Source organism: Pan paniscus, chromosome 11 (genome assembly GCF_029289425.2).
Source record: "Pan paniscus chromosome 11, NHGRI_mPanPan1-v2.0_pri, whole genome shotgun sequence".
Lineage (NCBI taxonomy): Eukaryota > Metazoa > Chordata > Mammalia > Primates > Hominidae > Pan > Pan paniscus.
Genome location: NC_073260.2, coordinates 76,961,988 through 76,981,820, shown reverse-complemented (window position 1 = coordinate 76,981,820; position 19,833 = coordinate 76,961,988). Strand labels below are relative to the sequence as shown.

The following is a 19,833-nucleotide window of genomic DNA, read 5'->3' as shown; positions in this document are numbered from 1 at the left end:
TCAAAAGTTTATATTTTAGGAAGATTTTATATTTGAAAAATTTTTTAATGTGCACACTTCCTTGAATAATATCAATGTAATAAAATAGATTTGCTGGTCAATAAATACTTTAAAGACATGCAACATTGATATGGTTTGGCTCTGTGTCCCCACCCAAACCTCATCTTAAATTGTAATCCCCACTTGTTGGGGGAAGGGCCTCATGGGAGGTGATTGAATCGTGGGGACAGATTTCCCCTTTGCTGTTCTCATGATAGTGAGTGAGTTCTCATGAGATCTGATCGTTTAAAAGTGTGTGGCACCTCCCGCTTCTCTGTCTCTCCTGCTCTACCACGGTAAGACGTGCTTGCTTCCCCTTCACCTTCCACCATGATTGTAAGTTTCCTGAGGCCTCCCATTCATGCTTCCTATACAGCCTGCAGAACCGTGAGTCAGTTAACCTCTTTTCTTCATAAATTATCCAGTCTCAGGTAGTTCTCTATAGCAGTGTGAGAACAGGTTAATACAAACATTAACTGTTTTGGTAGCCTTTTTAATACTCAAAAGTGTTAGTAGACTATAACTATATTATTATACTCTCAATGGAAAGTTAACAGTTTCTCAGCAGTGGTCCAGGTAACTTTTTACACTTCTTATCTATAATATTTTCAAAATTTGGGTCTTTATTTAAAGTGACAAATTATATAACTTACTACAAAAAAACCAGGCCTTGTAGGATGTGAGTTATTTTCCTTCCCTTCTTCCTACTTAAATTCTAGGCCAGGCGTGGTGGCTCACGCCTGTAATCCCAGCACTTTGGGAGGCTGAGATGGGCAGATCATGAGGTCAGGAGATTGAGACCATCCTGGCTAACATGGTGAAACCCCATCTCTACTAAAAATACAAAAAATCAGCCGGGCGTTGTGGCAGACGCCTGTAGTCCCAGCTACTCAGGAGGCTGAGGCAGGAAAATGGCATGAACCCGGGAGGCGGAGCTTGCAGTGAGCCGAGATTTGCCACTGCACTCCAGCCTGCCAGCCTGGGTGACAGACCAAGACTCCTTCTCAAAGAAAAAAAAAAAACAACTTCTAAATGCTTCATTACTGTTTCTCATAGGATAAAGAGGTATTGTTTTTGTTTCTTTATTTTTATTAATGGAACAGTTTCTGGCTCTGTTAAAGGGGCATTTAAGCAAGGTATTCTAAAAGCTCCATTCCTTCCCCAAGATTCTAGGAAAGTGAGCCTTTCACTTTCAGTTTTTCCTAACACAATTTCTTGAATGTCTGAAGCTTCAGTGGTCAGATTTCACAGGGGATGTTCCAGAAAGATGATATTCCCTATGTAAGACTCTGAAATTCTTGGGAGCATTTGGGCCTTTTTTTTTTTTTTTAATCAAAGCTTGTTCTTTTTATTTTTTCGCCTGTCTGAATTCTACCAACTGAACAGGGAAATCTTTATCTGTTTTTCCTGTTGTCAAATAAAATAAAATTCCAAACCAGCAGCAACATACTCCTCTGGTTAATGAGATTGTAGGAGCACAGACATTACAAAGGACTAAAATGATTAGGCTTTTTCTGAGGTATAATATCAGGAAATGAACCACATAACATTATGTGATCTCAAAAGCAGGCATTAACCTATTATGCCAGAGTGGGGAGAAATCAGTCAATGAGTTGTTTTGTTTGTGTAAAATCAACCTACAGTTGGTTGTTAGGGGTCTCTAGTCAGTGTTTTCAAAACATGATTTAATGCACCAACAGTCTCGTCAACAGATCTGGAGGCAAAAAAAGCTTCCATGGTCAAACAAATTTGGAAAATTCAATAATATCCCCAATGCTAGGCTCATGGATTTATAGCACCTTTCTAGGTAAGGGCCATTGCCTTTTTATAACTTCTGTGTTCTGCAGCACAGACCTCTGTTTGACTATTTATAACCATTATTCTCCCCATTCTCTTACTTTGACTTCAGAATCCATTTGTCAAATACCTGTTAACATTCCAACTAACTTAATTTTCCATTAACTTAATTTTCCATTAATTAATGTTCCTCGAATATTCTTTGAAAGTAGTCATACAGACCATACCCTAATTGTTTTGAATTTTAATGAATATGCATATCTTTAATCTCTCTTTTCAATTTTTGTAAATCAACTGTGACTTTGTATAAACTCTCTGAAGATAAACTAGTTTTTTTGGTGGTATTAATAATGCATACATACAGACACACACACACACACACACACACACACACACACACACACACCCCCATACTAGGATAGTACATCATAATTGTGAAGATAATAGTAGAACTTTAGAGAGTGCAAAATTTTAAATTGTACCCCAAGATTTTATAGACCTGAAGGCAATGTTCTTTGTAATGGGATTATGTAATTATATCAATCAACATACTCTGGAAGTGTTTGATGTAGGTTTTGCCATGCTGCATCAAGCATCTGACCTACAATGTCATTGATACTGATAATTATGACATTACAGACAAACATGAAAAAGGAAAATGTTAAGCAAAGAACCAAATAGAAGAATATTTACATGGAAAATGGTAGTGGTAGGGCCAAGAAAGAGATTGAGTTCTCTGAAAAGAAAAAAAATATATTTTAAACAATAAAGGAGGAGTATTTCCTCTACCCAAGAAGGAATCCCCATTCTATGTTAGAATGAGCAAATAAAGCCTATAGGCCAGCAAAACCAAAAGGAGAATTGTAGTTCCAGCAGATATTTTTTGGGAAAGACAGTATAACTTATAGTCATTGATTACCTTGGTGACCATAATGGAGATTAAAAATAAAAATCTAATGATAGAAGAACAAACTTAATAATGAGTTAATAAATCAATCTGTGAAGTCTTAATGAAAGGATATGTGGCAGTTTAATAAACTTTCTTCTCTAACATTGTAATCTAGAACATCGTATTTAACATACATTCTCTATTTTTCCTTTTCATCATTGTCTTGTGTATTGTCTAACACATGAGCGATAAATATTTGTTGAAATAATTATTAATGGTACTTTTGAGATACCACAAGATTTCATAGTAATTATAATATTTGTACTAGGCATTTTAGAAACATCTCTTTTACTTTTCCTAACAGCCCTACAACAAATTGTTCCATCTTATAGATGAAGAAACTGAGGTTCAGGAAGGTTGAGTGACTTGTCTAAAGACACAGGGCTGGTACCTGACAGAGTTATTATTGATACCTGATTTGGTCTCAGGCTGTTCAAGTTCTTCGTCTTTGCTACTGTGGTTCCCAGAATTACTAATTTGAGATTCAGTAGTCTCCATCTAATGCTAAGTTTAAGAAGGACATGGAAGCTTAGCAAAGAAGAATCAGTAGATCCTTACCACTTAAAGACTCCACACAGAAGATCTTTCGTTTTCATGAGGGGCTTCAAAAGGCTGTGTCATGTAGTAATTTCTAATTTTGCTGAGCCACATGTTGAATCATAAGTGTGGAGAGGCTGTTTTATGGGAGTGAATCACTCACAATGAGAACCCAGCCAGCAGCAGTTCAGTATGACTTTGCTGTTCTTTGTCATTTATGCAGTAATGCTCAGAAAAAGATAAAACAACAACTGTCACTCTGCGTATAATGCACCTGAAAGGTCAGCGTTCAGGTTCTAATGAAGTCAGAAAACGTGGAACAGTCTGATAAATACAGTTCATGTCCAGGTTTTCTGCAGGAGATTTTATGCTAAGCAGTATTTGCAAATTTGAGAACTCAGAGATCTATTATCCAGTCAGGGCCTCCAGACTGTAATTTCACATTTGAGCAGATTTAGGCTTCAGTGACTTTCCCAATGTCACAAGAATCTAGTAGGTATTTGTACCATGGTTTATATTTTTTGTACTATTTTTCCTTTTTTTTTTTTTTGCATTTTAAATAACTAGTAGCCTTAGATGTCTGGCTCTTCCTTCAAGAATTTTATATGCAGTCTGTAATTTATCCCTCTAAAATAAGTGCTATTATTACCTCCATTTAATGGATTATGAGAGGGAGGTAATTAGGAAGCAGGTTGAGGATGTTAAATAGCTTGTACAAGATGACAGTCAGCTAGTACTGGGTGGAAGTAGAATTACAACACCAGCAGTCTTGTCTCAGCATCCATCATTTCACTCTGTACTTCCTTTGAGCAGAAGAAAACAAAACCAAAAAGGCTGAGGGTTTTTTTTTTTTCCACAGTCCATTTAGGAGTTGGTGATTTTTTTCTTTAGAATCAAATGCCAAAAGGAAATAAGCACTTAGAAAAAAAGTAGGAAGATGTGTGCTGCAGTTCAGAATTGAGATGAACTCTGATGCTGGCTTGCACTTTTTCTGATTTTGAGGTCCTCTGTGTGTGTTGGGCATCCCTTCAGACAGAGCAGGCCTAATAAGCTGGATATTTGTGTCTAAGAGCTTCCACAAATGTGGAAGTTACCATTTGGCTTTCTACTTCTGGGTAGGTGTGACATTCCAGTCTAAAGCCGCCTTCAGCCGTTAATGAGATTTTGAAAATCCTTCCAAAGTGACTATGAGGTCTTTTTCATTTCACCTAAAGGCTTGGCCTGCTGTGGGCTGGGTAAGACCCACTTTGGTAGGACCTCAGTTCCTCCTTCCCTTTGCAGAAGCAAACATGGAAACATCAACACATCTAAGATTTACCTGAATTTTATGACGACTGAATTCTGAAAACAAGACGTTACCACTTTGACACATCTTGCGGTTTCCATGTGGTCTTTCCCTAGAATTCTGCCAGAGTTCCTGAGAGTAGCTACTTAGTTCTCACAATGTTCCCTCTAAGCCTTGCCACCAGCTTGCTAAGAATTCTGAAAGCTAGCATTCATCATTATTTCCACCCAGTATATTTTAACTGTAACTTAAAATGAAATAGAATTATATTTTACATTTTGTTTATGTGATTCATTAAATCATACTAGGTATTTTTGGGTGCTTTTTTTTTTTTTTTTTTTTTTTTTTTTGGAGAGATGGTATTTCTCTCTGTTACCTAGGCTGGAATGCCGTGGCGCTATCATAGCTCACTGTAACCTTGAACTCCTGGGCTCAAGTGATCCTGCTGCCTTAGCCTCCCAAGTAGCTGGGACTACAGGCACATACCACCACGCTCAGCTAATTTTTCTGTTTTTTATAGAGATGGGGTCTTGCCATGTTGCCCAGGCTGGTCTTGAACTCCTGGCCTCAAGTGATCCTTCTGCCTCTGCCTCCCAAAGTGCTAGGATTACAGGCATGAGCCAGCATGGCTGGCCCTCCCTTGCTTTTCTGTGCACAATGTTCAAAATAAACAGGATAGTCTGTTGTAATTGACTTGTTACTTGTAATATTTGAGGTGAGTTTTTTCCTTTTCATCATTGTCTTTTTCATTAATAATTGTTTAATTTAGCTTAACTACTTATAATTTTTACTACTATTTCACATTCGACATTTGGACAAATAGAAAAAAGTATCTAATTTATCTTCCTACTCTAACATACTAGAAAATATTGTTTCCACATACAGAACTTTTTTTTTTTTTTTTACAAAAAATTGAGAGTATTGCATTTCCATTGGGAACGTTTATATGCACAATTTTAAAAATCTGTATATATTTTGTAAAATGCTGTCATACTTTTAAATAACTTAGAGAATCTGAGATGAAAGCTCTTACATAAATGCAAATTATGGTTGATTATATTTGAATGTCATTTTCCAAAACAGCAAGGATGGAATGAAACAACAAAGCTTAGGAGGCAGTAAAAGTGACTTAGAAATTCCAACCTAGGTGAAGGCAACATGGTGATTGCTCTGTTTTTGAGGGCAATATTCTCTCTCAGTTTTCATGGAGGTTGACTTCTGAGTAATGGGTTTATAGCAGAGACAAATATAACTTACACTGTAGAGGTTAATTTGAATTCAGAGTCAACATGAAACTTTCTCACAAGACAGTTTTTGTTTTGTTTTTGTTTTTGTTTGTTTTTTGCAGTCAAAAGAAAGTAGCTTCTTTTAACTGTGAACAGCAGTCACAGTTTTAAAAAAGTGCCATGTTTATTTTGTCCATGCTGCTTTTCCTTGGAGGGATCGTTCATCTTCATCTTCACCCGCCAGCTAAATCCCACCTTCTCTCTGACACCTCATTTGACCTCCTTGGTCCATACACAGTTGCACTTAACGCCATCCCCATGCAGCATCGCTCATGTGCATATGTAACTGCATTCTGTTCTGTATTCTCAGTTATTGTGTGACATAGTAAGTTCTTGTTTTGCTCAGTGGTACTGGGTGCTCCCAGAGGGACAGTGTCTTAACATTTTGGTGCTCTGTGCGTTGTAGATGTATTCATTATATATTTACAATCATACAGCTTATGGCTAGATGAGCTCTTTGGTGATTTGGTTTAATTGCCTTTTCTTATGAACACAGAAAATTAAGTTATAAAGAGGAAAAGTAGTTTCTCCTAAAGGTTATGACCAGTGTTATGGGTAAAGCCAGAATTAGAAGTTAGAATTCCTAATTTCTAGCGTAGTTCAGTTCCTCCCTCCCTCCCTCCCTCCTTCCCTTCCTTCCTTCTTTCCTTTGTTCCTTCCAACCAACCAACAAATATTTATTGAACATCTACCACTTGCCAGGCACCTTGCTAGGCCCTGATTATGCGGTGTTGAGCCTATCTTGGAACTTGGAACTTAAACCATGATTAGAGAGAAAGACAACAAATATTACACTGCCTAAGAGGCAGAGCACAGCAGTGGGGATTCATTGAGGAGCCAGTGATGCTCTGTTTTCAAAGGGCGAGTCTCAGAGGGGAACGATGATTGAGGTGGGCCCCACCTGGCCTGGGATTCAGGAACAGGACTCCAGGCTGGTAAGATCGTGGGTGGGATAACACGGAAGATTGCCTACACAGGGACTCAGTACAGAAAGCAGCTACAGGGATTCATTTTCCAAAATCAGAATACCAGCAAGAGCTAGGGCTTCTCAGTTACTAGATCCGATTGTCACAGTCAGAACAGAACAAATAAGAAAGGTGATTTCTTCAGTCTTAGTGTGTTGAGCTTCCTAAAACCTTAAGTCAAGATTAGTCTATTGGCATGGGGCCCTTCTCACACAAGAGAAAGGAAGGAAGGTAAAGATTGGGAACCAGACAGGGCCTAACATGGATCACATTTATTAAAATTCTATCTGCTTAATACTCTGTGAAATGAATAGTTTGGCCATGATGTCATCATGATAGCCATTCACTAACCTTGTTTAGAAGTTTGTATTTCTATACAAAATCAGGATTGTTTCAGTAATTATCAACCATCTGTATCCAGTGTACAACACAATTAGTTATTTGTGCTTAGTTGCATATTTATGATATATACTTTGTGTGTGTGTGTATGTGTGTGTGTGTATGTGTGTGTATATATATATATATATATATATATATATATATATATATATATATATAGCTTTCCATAAACCTTAGTTTGATTTTGATTTGGATTGTTAGGCAGTCATGTATTCCGGCTAATTTGAGGGTTGACCATAAAATATTTTCATTGCAATCTTATTTTTAAAACATTTTAATCTCTTTATCTCTTTCCTGCTAAATGAATATAGCCAAGTTATTTTACATTGTTAAAAAATTGAATAGGGGGTACTCAATCTGGTAATATAGATAAGGCAGATACAAAACAAATATTTTGAAAGTTTGGGTGCATAAGAGTGGAGGGGTAATTGTCATTGTTGTCCAGATTAAATTATTACTATTAATTGTTCTTCTAATGGTTTTACGCCCTGTCCTAAAAGTAAACTAGAGAAGCTAATCCTGATTAGTTGAGGATTCTGATTGAGTTTCTGCTTAGACATACAACACCCATAAGCTGGCTATATTATATGTTTGATTATAATAAACTATAAACATAGAGGGGATAATTACTCCTGCCTCCTTTTCTTTTAATAATAATATTTTAGGATTATGATAATATGTGAAAATAGTGGTATGTGTAAGCATAACATTCTTATTGTTCTGATGGGAGAGCTGAATACGCCACCTTCCTCTAGTTTCCTCTAATCAGTTCTAAGTAGCATCAAGGTTTACTCTAGAGGGAAAGATTTGGGACTGAGTTCTCTCTAAGAAAAACAAAAAATATGAAACATGACTTTATTGTAAACCAGTGTTTAAAGACCAGTATATGAAGGAAGGTGTTACCTGAATTGTATGTAATGTAATATGCAAAGCAAAGAAAATTTGGAAAGTAATAGGGTATTAAAACTGCCTTTTTTTATTTAAACAGGCTCATGCACAATTAGTTCGAGAAGTTGATGTGGAGAAGGTGTCTGCTTTTGAGAATCCATATGTAGATGCAATAAAGAGTTTATGGAATGATCCTGGAATCCAGGAATGCTATGATAGACGACGAGAATATCAATTATCTGACTCTACCAAATAGTGAGTATCTTTCCAGGTGGCCCTATGGATTTTTCTCTTTACTTCCATGTGGAGGTTTTATGATTATCATAACTTCTTTATTCTGTCCTGTATATGTCATATATGATTAAAACTTTAAAAGTTAGGGAATATAGATATTGAACTTATGCCAACCTCATTAAATCTAAATTAGATTATAAAGGACTGGTATCATGAGTCAAGGAGAATATTTCTTTTACTGTTTTCTGTTTGAAAAACAAACTGAAGACTCTAGGAATCTGATTTCACCAACCTGCCTCCTCCCCCAAATTGCAAACTAGCAATTCTCACATATGCCATTGTGATTTGAAATCTTGTAATAATAATTTTTGATAGAAAATCCAATCTTATTCAAGTGCTAGAAAACACCTACACACATTAGAAACTGCAAACAAAAAATATGTTTGATTATGGCTTCTTAAAACATCAGACTTCCTGGTTTCCAGTTTTCAGACCCAGAACTTGACTGCTTTCTGAGAGCCACTATTATGTTGATGGATAGGTTTTCCTTTGCGTGAAAATTGCATGTGAGTCTAATTTTGCATACATTCCAGAATTATTTTGTGAGCTGTCAGTCAGACTCATGTCCTGGGAAAGATTTGCATCCTAGAAATCTGTTACTTCTCTAGAATTAAATCTCACCTAACAGAAAGGAAGTAAAGATTTGGCAATCATTGGATTAATGTGATCAATGTAGTCAGCAATGTAGATAACCAGGCACCTGAATAGTGAGTTTTCTTTTGGTAGTATTTAGCCAGGTTTCTGTCTACATTAGTTATATTAATACAGCATCTGCCTCTTGTTTTGGATCTGGGCAGACAGAAGAATGGGTAGAAAATAATCAGTAACCTTATGCCAGTTCATATGATAAAGTGATCCACTGGATGAGAGTGGGCCCTTGGGGAAAATAAGAGGCCCTGATAGGCTGCTTGACGTCACTGAAAAGTGCATGGAAGATCTAAGAGCTATATGACTCTGTTTTTTTCAGTAAAATTGTCATGCTTTTACTCTAATTCTAGGCATTTGTATAAGATATGATTCACATCAGCCACAGAAATGTTGCCTGATCAAACTATTTCTTGTATTCTTATGGTAAATTTGAATTATGCCATTCTGAAATGTGACACAGTGCTCATGAGCACCATTTTTGTAGTATTTAATATTTTAACTAGCATTAACCCCCTTGTGTGCCTCTGAAATGTGTGCTTTCTTCATTCTTCCTTTCATCATCCTTCTTCCATACCTTCATATAGTTCTTCTCATTTCTGGTCTTTCTCTTCTGCTGTCCTGCATGCCTGCCTTCCATTCTGCCATTCTCCCTCCCTCTGTCCTTCGTCCCTTTGTTCCTTCCTCCTGGGCTCCCACTGTATAAGTTTCTGTGAGTACAGAGATGAAAAAGATGCATTCAGCTCTTGCATGTTCTAAATTCTGCCCCCTCACCCTTTGACCAGCTGTCTTTTTTACTCCTGCCCCCTCTGTCCTTCTGTTTCTTTTGCCATTTCAGATTCCATCTATCTCCCCATGTTGCTGCTGTCTCATCCATCATTCCCTGTTCCCATTCATTATGTCTCTCCTGTCTGCTTATTTACCCTCCATCCTCAGTTTTGAATCTCTCTGGCTCTCTCTTAACTCCTCTCTGCTTCTTACTTTGCTACTGTGATGTCTTGCCCTAGCCTTTAAAACTAACTCATCCTCCATTATAAAGTTACATTTACTGATAAATTCTTCACCTTGCATCATTTTTCTTCTAACCTCTATCTTTTAACTTTTAGTTTCAGTCTTATCTCCTCCCCTCCCTACCTGGTCTACTCTTTACCTGTCAACTGTAACTGTTCTCCCTACGGAGAGTCCTGCTACTGGGTAGTCAGAGGCCCCCATTATCTAGTAATTATGTGCTTACTAGGGTTACGTCTCCCCCTTAGGGTTTGCCTCCTCCTCCTGGGATAGACCCTCTGAGAGAGTCCTCTTTGCACCTAGGACACCTGTATTGGACTATGGATATGTTCTTGAGACAAGACTTCATCATATCTCTGATGACATACCCTCAGTTTAGATTTGCAGATTTCTAGACATGGACCCATTAGTTAGTATGAGGATTGGATGCTGCCATATCTAACTTGCTTAGGGCAAGAGCTCTCCTAGACAGTTTCTCTAGACCTGTCAGTGCTGTGATCCTGGGAAAAGCTGCTATCTTAGAGTTCTGTCAGTGCAGGCTTAGTCTGCCATAGAAACGGGCACACTCCTTATGATAAAGCAAGACCAAAACATGGGGCCCTCTAGCACAAGGCTGATCTAAACTCCTTCAAATAATTATTCTTTAAATAGTTCTACATTTCCCTAGTGGGAATGAGGATAAATTGATTTTCTAAATTATATATATGTGGACCAGGTATGGTGGCTTACGCCTGTAATCCCAGCACTTTGGGAGGCTGAGGTGGGTGGATCACTTGAGGTCAGGAGTTCGAGACCACCCTGACCAATAGACAGGTGAAACCCTGTCTCTACTAAAAATACAAAAAAAGTAGCCAGGCGTGGTGGGGTGCACCTGTACTCCTAGCTACTCAGGAGGCTGAAACAGGAGAATTGGTTGAACCCGGGAGGCAGAGGTTGCAGTGAGCCAAGATCGAGATCAATCATGCCCCTGCACTCCAGCCTGGGTGACAGAGGAAGACTCCATCTCCAAAAAAAAATAAAAAATAAAAATAAATTATTCTTATATATATGTATATATATATAGACATACGTCACCTAAATCTTTTTTAATCACATTTTATGCTGAAGTAATAAAGTGAATTCTAACAACATGTACTTACATCCTTAGACATCACTATGTATCTCTTTTTTTAAAAAGTAGGACATTTTCCTACCTAAATAATAATACATTATTATACCTAAAATTAATTAAGTTCTTTTTATCATTCTATACCCAGTTCATATTCAGATTTCCCAAATTCTTCCAAAATGTCCTCTAGAGGTGGTTGATTTCAGGACTTCACATTGCATCTGGTTGTTATGTCCCATAAGGTTCTTTTAATCTAGTAGAGACCCATTTTGCATTTCACTGGCACATTCAAGAGATTGGCCTAGATTTGCCTGATTGCTTCTCATAGTATGATTTAGCTTGCTCCTGGATCTCATTGATTTACTCTAAACTAGAAGTTACATTTAAAGTCTTTATTAGATTCAAGTTAAACGTTGTGACTAGAATGTATTATAAGTGATGTTGTACACTTGTTTACCCATGGTGGATGAAGGTAAGATTTACCATGGCGTTAGGGTAGTGGCACCCTCCATTATAAAGTTGTATTTTACTTGTCTCTTGTTGTGTTAGTTTGTCATTGAGCAATCTCTAGTTCTTCATCAGCTCTTCCTCTGATAGTTTTATTTCCAACTGATAATTTTTGCCAGATTTAATAATTCCATTGGGATTTGTAAAATAATTATTTTCCTCTTTTATCAGTTGGTCTATCAGTTGGTCTACACTGGCATTCTTCTGCATAGAAGATTTTATCTCTTCAGCTATTTGATTAATCATCTGAACCAGGACACATTGAGAAAGAGGAGGCTGTATTAATAATTATAGTGAAACAGCGACTTTCCAGGACAGGCAGGGACCTGTCACCTTTGGTCACCTTAGCTAAGTGAAACTGGGGGAGGGAGGTTTGTTTCCTTCATTTTTTGTAGAATACTCTCTTTACTTCAAAGGGAGTAGAATCAATTTATTCCTGCCAGTTATGTAAGGGGTTGTGTGTATAAACCAGAGTTAACTGGACCCACATTTCAGGTCTCCTCCAGGGATGTTTTGGCACCACCTATACATCAGTGCCCAAGCAGCCTGCCTGGCTTGCCTTAATCCCACTGTGCCAGGAGGCCCGAGTGTTACTTACTTTATTCTTCACCGTCTTAGTAGTGAGCACTTTACATTTTCCTTAGCCAGGTAAACCTCTCAACAGAAATAGGACCTGGGCATCATAGAGTCACTCATTTGCTGCTGTGTTCCACATGTTTCTCCAGTGTAATCACTGCAGATGCTCCAGGAACTGGCAAATATGACAGCACTGGCAAAGATGTAGGTCCCATATGTTAAACATCGCTGATTTCCCAGTACTAAAAATCATGTTCACAAATAACTCAGAATAATTCCTTTCTCTGTGTTTGAGATAATTGTTAGCCCTTTTCCTTTCTGACTTTTTTGTGTATATTCCCCTAGTGCATCTTCAGTATGTTATATTGCCTCCTTTTTTCATATCTTTATATATAATATATCTTTATATATATATCTTTATATATAATATATCTTTATAAAGATATCTTCATATCTTTATAAAGATATCTTCATATCTTTATAATTGTTCCTATCTTTATAATTGAAACATACTTCATTGTTATTCTGGACCTAATTTCTTATTCATTATCACCTTACAGAAAAATATTCATCTTACAGAAATATTTCTGAGCTTAGGACCAACTTCTTTTGGTGCTGCCTGTCTCTAGTGGTAGGTCTTCAGAGTAGATTTAGGAAATACTTAACATCTACGTTTCTGGTATTAGGAGAATCTCCCTGCCACACACACCTACTTAAAGGTTGTAGTGTAGTAGCAGTTCTCTCCACAACTCTAGTGGTTGTGAGATTCAGTGCAAGCGACTTAAAAAAATACTGGGAGCAGAGGCCAAGCATGCCTGTCTTCTTTTCTCTCTGATGAACTCCTATTCATCCTTTAAGACCCGACTCAAGAGTCACCCTTTCTGAAAGCCTTGCCCAACACCAGTAACAGTAAGTCACTATGTCTTCTATCTTAACACTGTGTACCTATCTCTTTTATTTCCGTCATCACATTTACTAAAGTGCCTCTCCCCTCTACCCTCTGTTCCTGACAGCAGTGCTCATGTTTGACTTTCACAAGTGATTGTTTCATGAAATAATAGAGGTGATTGTTTCACGAAATAATAGATGGGTAATTTCTACTATTTTAATGACCATGGTATAAGCACCAGTCTCTCTTTGGCTGTTAAATATTATGAAGCTTCAGAGCCGAAGGCATTCAAGTCTTTTTTCCTGCTGTTGTTGAAGGTCTGGGATCTGAAAAGCCTTATCAAAGACAATAATAGCTGCTATTTACTGAATATTTAATATATGTTAGATTCTGTGCTTGGTCATTTACATGTGTTATTTCATTTAATCCTCAAAGTCACCTACAATGGTACATAGTTATTAGCATCCCCGTCTAACATAAGAGGAAACTAGGATTCAGACTGAATAATTTGTTCAAGGCCACATACTTAGTAAATGAATGGAGTAGGAGTTGAATTCAAATTTGCTTATTCCAGATCCCAAGCTTTTAACCACTGAAATACAGCCTCACAGGATGGATGGATGGCTGACAGATAGATAGATAGATAGATAGATAGATAGATAGATAGATAGATAGATAGATGATTGACAGTTTTTAGATAAGATAGATGGATAGATAGGTAGATAGATGAATCAGTAGATACATACCTATGATTAGGTGTTTTATAAATCACTTACCATGAAGAACAGATTATTAATCTTTATCAACATTGTCTACAGATAGTTTCATATTTATAAAGTCAAGAAGGAAAATTATATAAAATTGACTGGAAAACAAACCCAATAGGTTTTTGGTTATCATTATGAAAACTTAGCCATGTTTAGCTAAGCAGCAATTATCCATACTAACATGGAAGATGTTCTAAGTTACAGATAATTCAGGAATGTTATTTCTTTGTTTTAACCTACAGTCTTTATCTCTCAACCCCTCTCCCCCAAAATCCAGCCAATCACTTTTTACTGGAACCAGTAAGAAGGACACTATAAAATGATTTGAGCTTCCCTTCTACTTTGATTAGCCAACTTGCCTATCATAGTAAGTAATCAGATGACTCAAAGGACAAGCAGCAATGATAGAACCACAGAGATAGGAAATTCCAGATAATGGATAAGCAGTTGTGGATACATTTGCAATTGGCCTTAATTTGGTGAATTCTTCCATTTCTATTTAATGAAAGAATAAAAAGCATTCTAAGATCCTAGGGAGTTTTGTAGATTACTTTATTAACTTTTTCATTATTGATAAAAAGCCTGAAGGCTCTGAAAATGATTAAAGAGCACAAAAAACAGATGGTTGTAGGTTCACTTTTTTTCCCCTAGATTTCACCACCTGCTTTAATATACTGAGACACCAGGTCAAATGAGTTCACTGCCTACAGTACCAAAAGCTCCCTGACATTAGCCAGAAGACACAAGTCTCAATCACATTGGCATATAGTGAGAAAAGGCCTCATCTGCAGGCTTTGGCTAGTCTACTGTAGCTGTGTTTGCCTTAAGAGACCAAATAATTTCTAATCTTACTTCACCGAATTCCCCTCCAGGGAGTTGGGTAGATCAGACACCTTCTTGAAATTTCCACATGATCCGGAGCCCGTAAAGAACATGAGTAGATTGGCTTTTTGGCATAAGTCAGCATTGGAGTTTGACCTTCTAAACGCATGCCTACATTTTTTGAGTCTGATGATGAACTAACACCAATATATTATGTGCCATGTTGAATTTAACAAAAGGCATTTCAGAGATAGGGTAACACATCCACCTAACTTAGGTCCAGTCCTTCTTGAAGAGGAAGTACCTTGCTAAGAAGTTGCTGACTGATGAGTCAAATACTTGTACTCCACGGTATATTGGTTTGGCCATTGTATCCATCCTCACTTTCCTCTGATAGTTTTTTTTTTTTTTTTTCAAGTTTAAGCCTACTCCAGGCTTTTGAAGGCAGATAAGACCATTGTATGGTGAAAATATTAGGTCGAGGTCCAGCTGGAATTCCCTTTAGGTTGAGGTCCAGCTGGAATTCCCTCTGCTACTCACTACCTCGGGGGCATTGACTAAGCGTCACTTTCCTCATAGATTACATGTGATACGTAATCCTTAAATTCTCCTCCTAAATTCTGAAGTCCTTTGATTCTGTTGGAGTTGACTCCCTTTATCTGAGAAGTCATTATCCTATGCAGTCAAATGAAAACCTGGCACCTTAAAATTTACCTGGAAATGTAATGAACAGAGAAATTATTCTCTACATGATTAAATTACTAAAAATGCTATCTTTAGCCAGCTCAGAAGAGGACATTGATCTTGCTTATGTTTGCTCTTCTTCAGAGTGTCAATAATAACACAAAGTGTCATTCTTTTCACTTGAGTGACATATTTAATTCTCTTCCTGTTTTGTTATCTAGTGGGCCACATTTTCCAATCTTTGGTAAAACAATAAACAAAAAGCCCTGCATTTGTCTTCCTCGGTGAATGCTGATGATTCTAAGATGTGGTCTTTATTATTCCCCTTTCAGAAAGTTCTTAAAGATAAAAAGATAAGGCTTAGATATGCTTAACTCTACTCTGACCTTCATTACAGAGAAGGAACAGGAAAAAGGGCTGGGTTTAGCCCCAGTTGATCATTTTTTCACTCTGCCTAAAGGGCAGAGTGGATGTGGGCAAGTCAGTTTGCTGTTTGCTCACATTTTATCAGGACATTTATTTGGACTTTGAGTAGTTTGGCCTCTTCTTTGTAGGCCTTTCCACAGTCTTTACTCAGGATGATGATGTGCATAGCTAAAGCCTATTACCGTAGAACAGGGATTAGCAAACCTGCAGGCCAAATTTGGCCTGCTGCCTATTTTTATAAATAAAGTTTGGTTGGAACATAGCCATGTTCGTTTGTTTATGTATTGTGTATAGCTGCTTTGGACCCAACGGGAGAGTCAGATAGTTGTAACAGAGATCATATGGTCCAAAAGTCCTAAAATATTTATATTTACTCTCTGATTTTCATTCTCACACACACACAAATTCAAACCCCTCTTAGAGGTGAAGAATAACTATTAAAACACAGTGGCATTCTGCTTATGCTATTTAGATAAAAGCTAGTTTAAGACTCTGATGCTCTGAATTAACCCAGAGATATCTTTTAGAGTACTGAGTGAAGCAATGGCCTGCATTCCTTCAGCAGTCCTCTAGAGATACTGCTTTGCACAATGAAACGTTTGGTAGGAAGTGAGCAACAGAAAGTTCTAGATCATATTTCCTGGACGTACCACTAAATGCCACACAAAGAATGTCTGGCATAAAAATGGCATGAATGACCAGAAATGTTCATTGAGTTGATTTGGCTTCTGAGTGCAAGGATTATGTGTCATGTGAGCTTGACTCGTAGTGTCTGGTATGGTATGGTGGTATGTTGCAGCTGATGAGAGAGTTTCATAGGATTTAGCTATCAATTGAAGCAGAGATAGGAGTGACAGTCTTTTGTAAGAGGGCTAATAGAACATGCACATGATTATAAGACAACCCCATCCCACTTCCAGTCACAGGGGAGCCAAAGAATCTTGCTGTCTTTATGTAACCCATAAGATCATTCAGCACCTTTTTTGACTCCCCACTTCCCAAGAAGCCTTGCTGACTGGTATTCTTGAGTTCATTATCAGGTTAAAGTCTTTTCAGTTTAAAATAATGAATTGAATTTTGATTTATAATTAGTTTACGTTAACTCATGTTAGCATGACCAGCTCTCCAGGCCTTATCATCCTTGTCAAAATGAAAGTTCTAATCTCACAGAACCAATATCCAAATTAAGGTGACATAACTGACATGACCATGGGAGACCCACTTAAATCAGTATGACCTATTTATTGCTCATTGCTCTTGGCTGCAATCACTGGAAGCTCTCTTTTGACCCATATTACATCTGCATTGTATTATGGTTATTTATAACACGTTTTTCTTCATTGCCAGACTATAATCTCCTTGAGGACATGATTTGTGTCCTTTTTTCTTTGTAGTTCACGCTCAGCCTAAGCCTAGTGCCTAGCTTATAGTAGACTTTCCGTAAAAGTTGTTGAATGAATGAGTGATAGAGGAAAAAGAAAGTTCTGTACCTTTCCTAATTTCTTCTCATCTGTCGTCTGTCCTGTTCTGCCTGTTCAAATCTCATTCTGTCTGCACGGAGTAACCCATCCCCACCTCTACTGCACACTATTCTCCAGTGACTACAGTTCATAATCATCTCTCCCTTCCTATTGCATTCATCATTAGCAGCTCACAATTTGGCACTTAATTGTTTCTTGATTGATTCATCGGTGCTCTCTTTGCTTCACAGGTAGCCTGAAATCCCTAAAGGCAAAGAAGGTATTTTAACGTATATTGTACCAGTTCTCTGTGCCAGTCTCCCTCCATCTAACACACTGCATTAGAAATTAATGTATAACAGATTCCCAATAAATATGTGTAAATTAACTGAATTAAGCATCGCCATCCAATTTCAAGGCAGGCAGACCAGAATTAAAAAGTAATCTTCAGCTATTTCTTGATATGTTTTAGAATTGTGTCAAAATTAACCAATAGCTTGGAAAGTTATCATATATAAAAGATGAATAAATTAACAAAGCCAAATAGGCAAATTGAAAAAGACTTCCTTCTTTCTTTTCTCTCTTTCTCTCTCATTGCTGTTGTTGTTTTGTTTTCGTTTTCAATTACAAAGTTGATTTATTTTTTTGAGCACTACACCTGAGAATCTATTGCTGTGAGCCCAGCCCTGGCATCTGTCTGGCAGACACTTAGTTGCCTGGCCCTTTTCCTATTTGGCACTAGTGCTCTTTACGTCAGACTTTCAGATTCATAAGATAATGAAACTATTTACCAAATGCAGTGATACAATCTTTTTAGGAGATATTTAGTTTTAAAAATCTTATTTTTCTAGATTGGGTTAGTTCTTTGGTAGAGGAAAATTGAAATGCATAATCTCGAAGCCTTCTCTTTTATCCTCCAGAATGGTCTCCCTTGAACAGCATTCATAAATGGTAGGATTATAACCCACCTGCTACCGAGTGATCTTTGTTTTGAACCTGCCACTTTGTATTAAAAGCAAACTTTTTGGCCGGGTGCGGTGGCTCATGCCTGTAATCCCTGCACTTTGGGAGGCTGAGGTGGGCAGAATGACGAGGTCAGGAGTTCGAGACCAGCCTGACCAACAAGGTGAAACCCCATCTCTACTAAAAATACAAAAAATTAGCCGGGCATGGTGGTGCGTGCGTGTAATCCCAGCTACTCGGGAGGCTGAGGCAGGAGAATCGCTTGAACCCAGGAGGCAGAGGTTGCAGTGAGCCAAGATCATGCCATTGCACTCCAGCCTGGGCGACAGAGCGAGACTCCGTCTCAAAAAAAAAAGAAAAAAAGTAAACTTCTTATGAACAAAATGCGTGTTAATAAATGCTGCACATCCTTGAACTCTAACATGTATGTCAGGTATCAAAAAGGAAAAAGGAAAGTTGATTTGCTCTCTGCAAAATGAGCTTTTTAGGAGATGGAAGTGTTTGTGGAGTGAGCAATCTTGTGCCACTAACCATCCTAACCAGATTACCAGCCAGGCTCCTGTCAGCCACAGGATTTGCCAGATGAGGAAGGGACTAGAGGAGGTTATGCTACCAAAACCTCTCCTTGACTCTCCCCTCAGGATACCAGTTTTGCAGAACTGTTACTTCTTCATTTGTTTTTGCAGGTCACTTTACAATTTTTTTTTCACTTTTTTCCTTTGGACCTTTGTGGTCATATAGCACCTTCACGATAACTGTGTGTTTCTGATTTCTCTTTAGCTTCCAGTGCTTTTGACAGTGTCAAACACCATCTCATGACATGATCTAGCTTTCAACTCCCCAAAGACTGTTCCTCTCACAATGAGGTCTTCTTAATTTTTTTAAATGAAGTCGACCTCGTTTTTCTAACCTTCTTTTCAATAATTAAAAATGTGAAGACCTACCCAGAATCATTTTCTGTGCCATAACTTCATCTTAGTATTTGACGTGAACTGCAAATTTGTTATAAATGCAGCCTCTCTATAGGAGGTCCTTACATAGGGGTCAAAGAGCTCCCCAACCTCCAACACACACCCCGTGTCATGCTACATTGAAAGTCCCAAGATGCGATTTCATTTATCCTATTGTGTCTGGTTGGATTTGCATGAAATTTCAGAGATTTCTGTTCCTACTTAACTATCCACAGGTACTTTTTGCCTTTTGGTGTAATTACTGAGGGTTGTATGCCTCTAACTTTAATATATGTATTTAGAGTCAGGGTCTTACTATGTTGCCCAAGCTGGAGTGCAGTGGTTACACCCTGAAACTCCTGGGTTCAGGCAATCTTTCTGCCTCACAGCCTTCCAAGTAGCTGGGACTGTAGGCACATGCCACCACACCTGGCTTATAAAATTTATTAGCCCTAGCTATAATGTGATATGTTTTACCTGCCAGCTCATATCTCTAAATTTTAATTTTTTGTTTCCTTCATTTAAGAGAAAACAAAGCACTTGAATTTTTAATTTCTGTGCTATTCTTGGTCTAGATTTCAGTTACTCT

General features: G+C 37.7%; 1 protein-coding gene across 2 annotated transcripts in view; it reads left to right on the top strand.

Annotated features, from left to right (window-relative positions):
• Positions 1–19,833, top strand: part of LOC100986730 (guanine nucleotide-binding protein G(q) subunit alpha) — a 313,400-nt gene that overhangs the window by 209,077 nt on the left and 84,490 nt on the right. For both annotated transcript variants that reach the window (XM_034967540.4, XM_034967541.3), the window contains exon 3: positions 8,246–8,400. In XM_034967540.4, the coding sequence (XP_034823431.1) occupies positions 8,246–8,400 (155 nt within the window). The remainder of the gene's footprint in view (positions 1–8,245; positions 8,401–19,833) is intronic.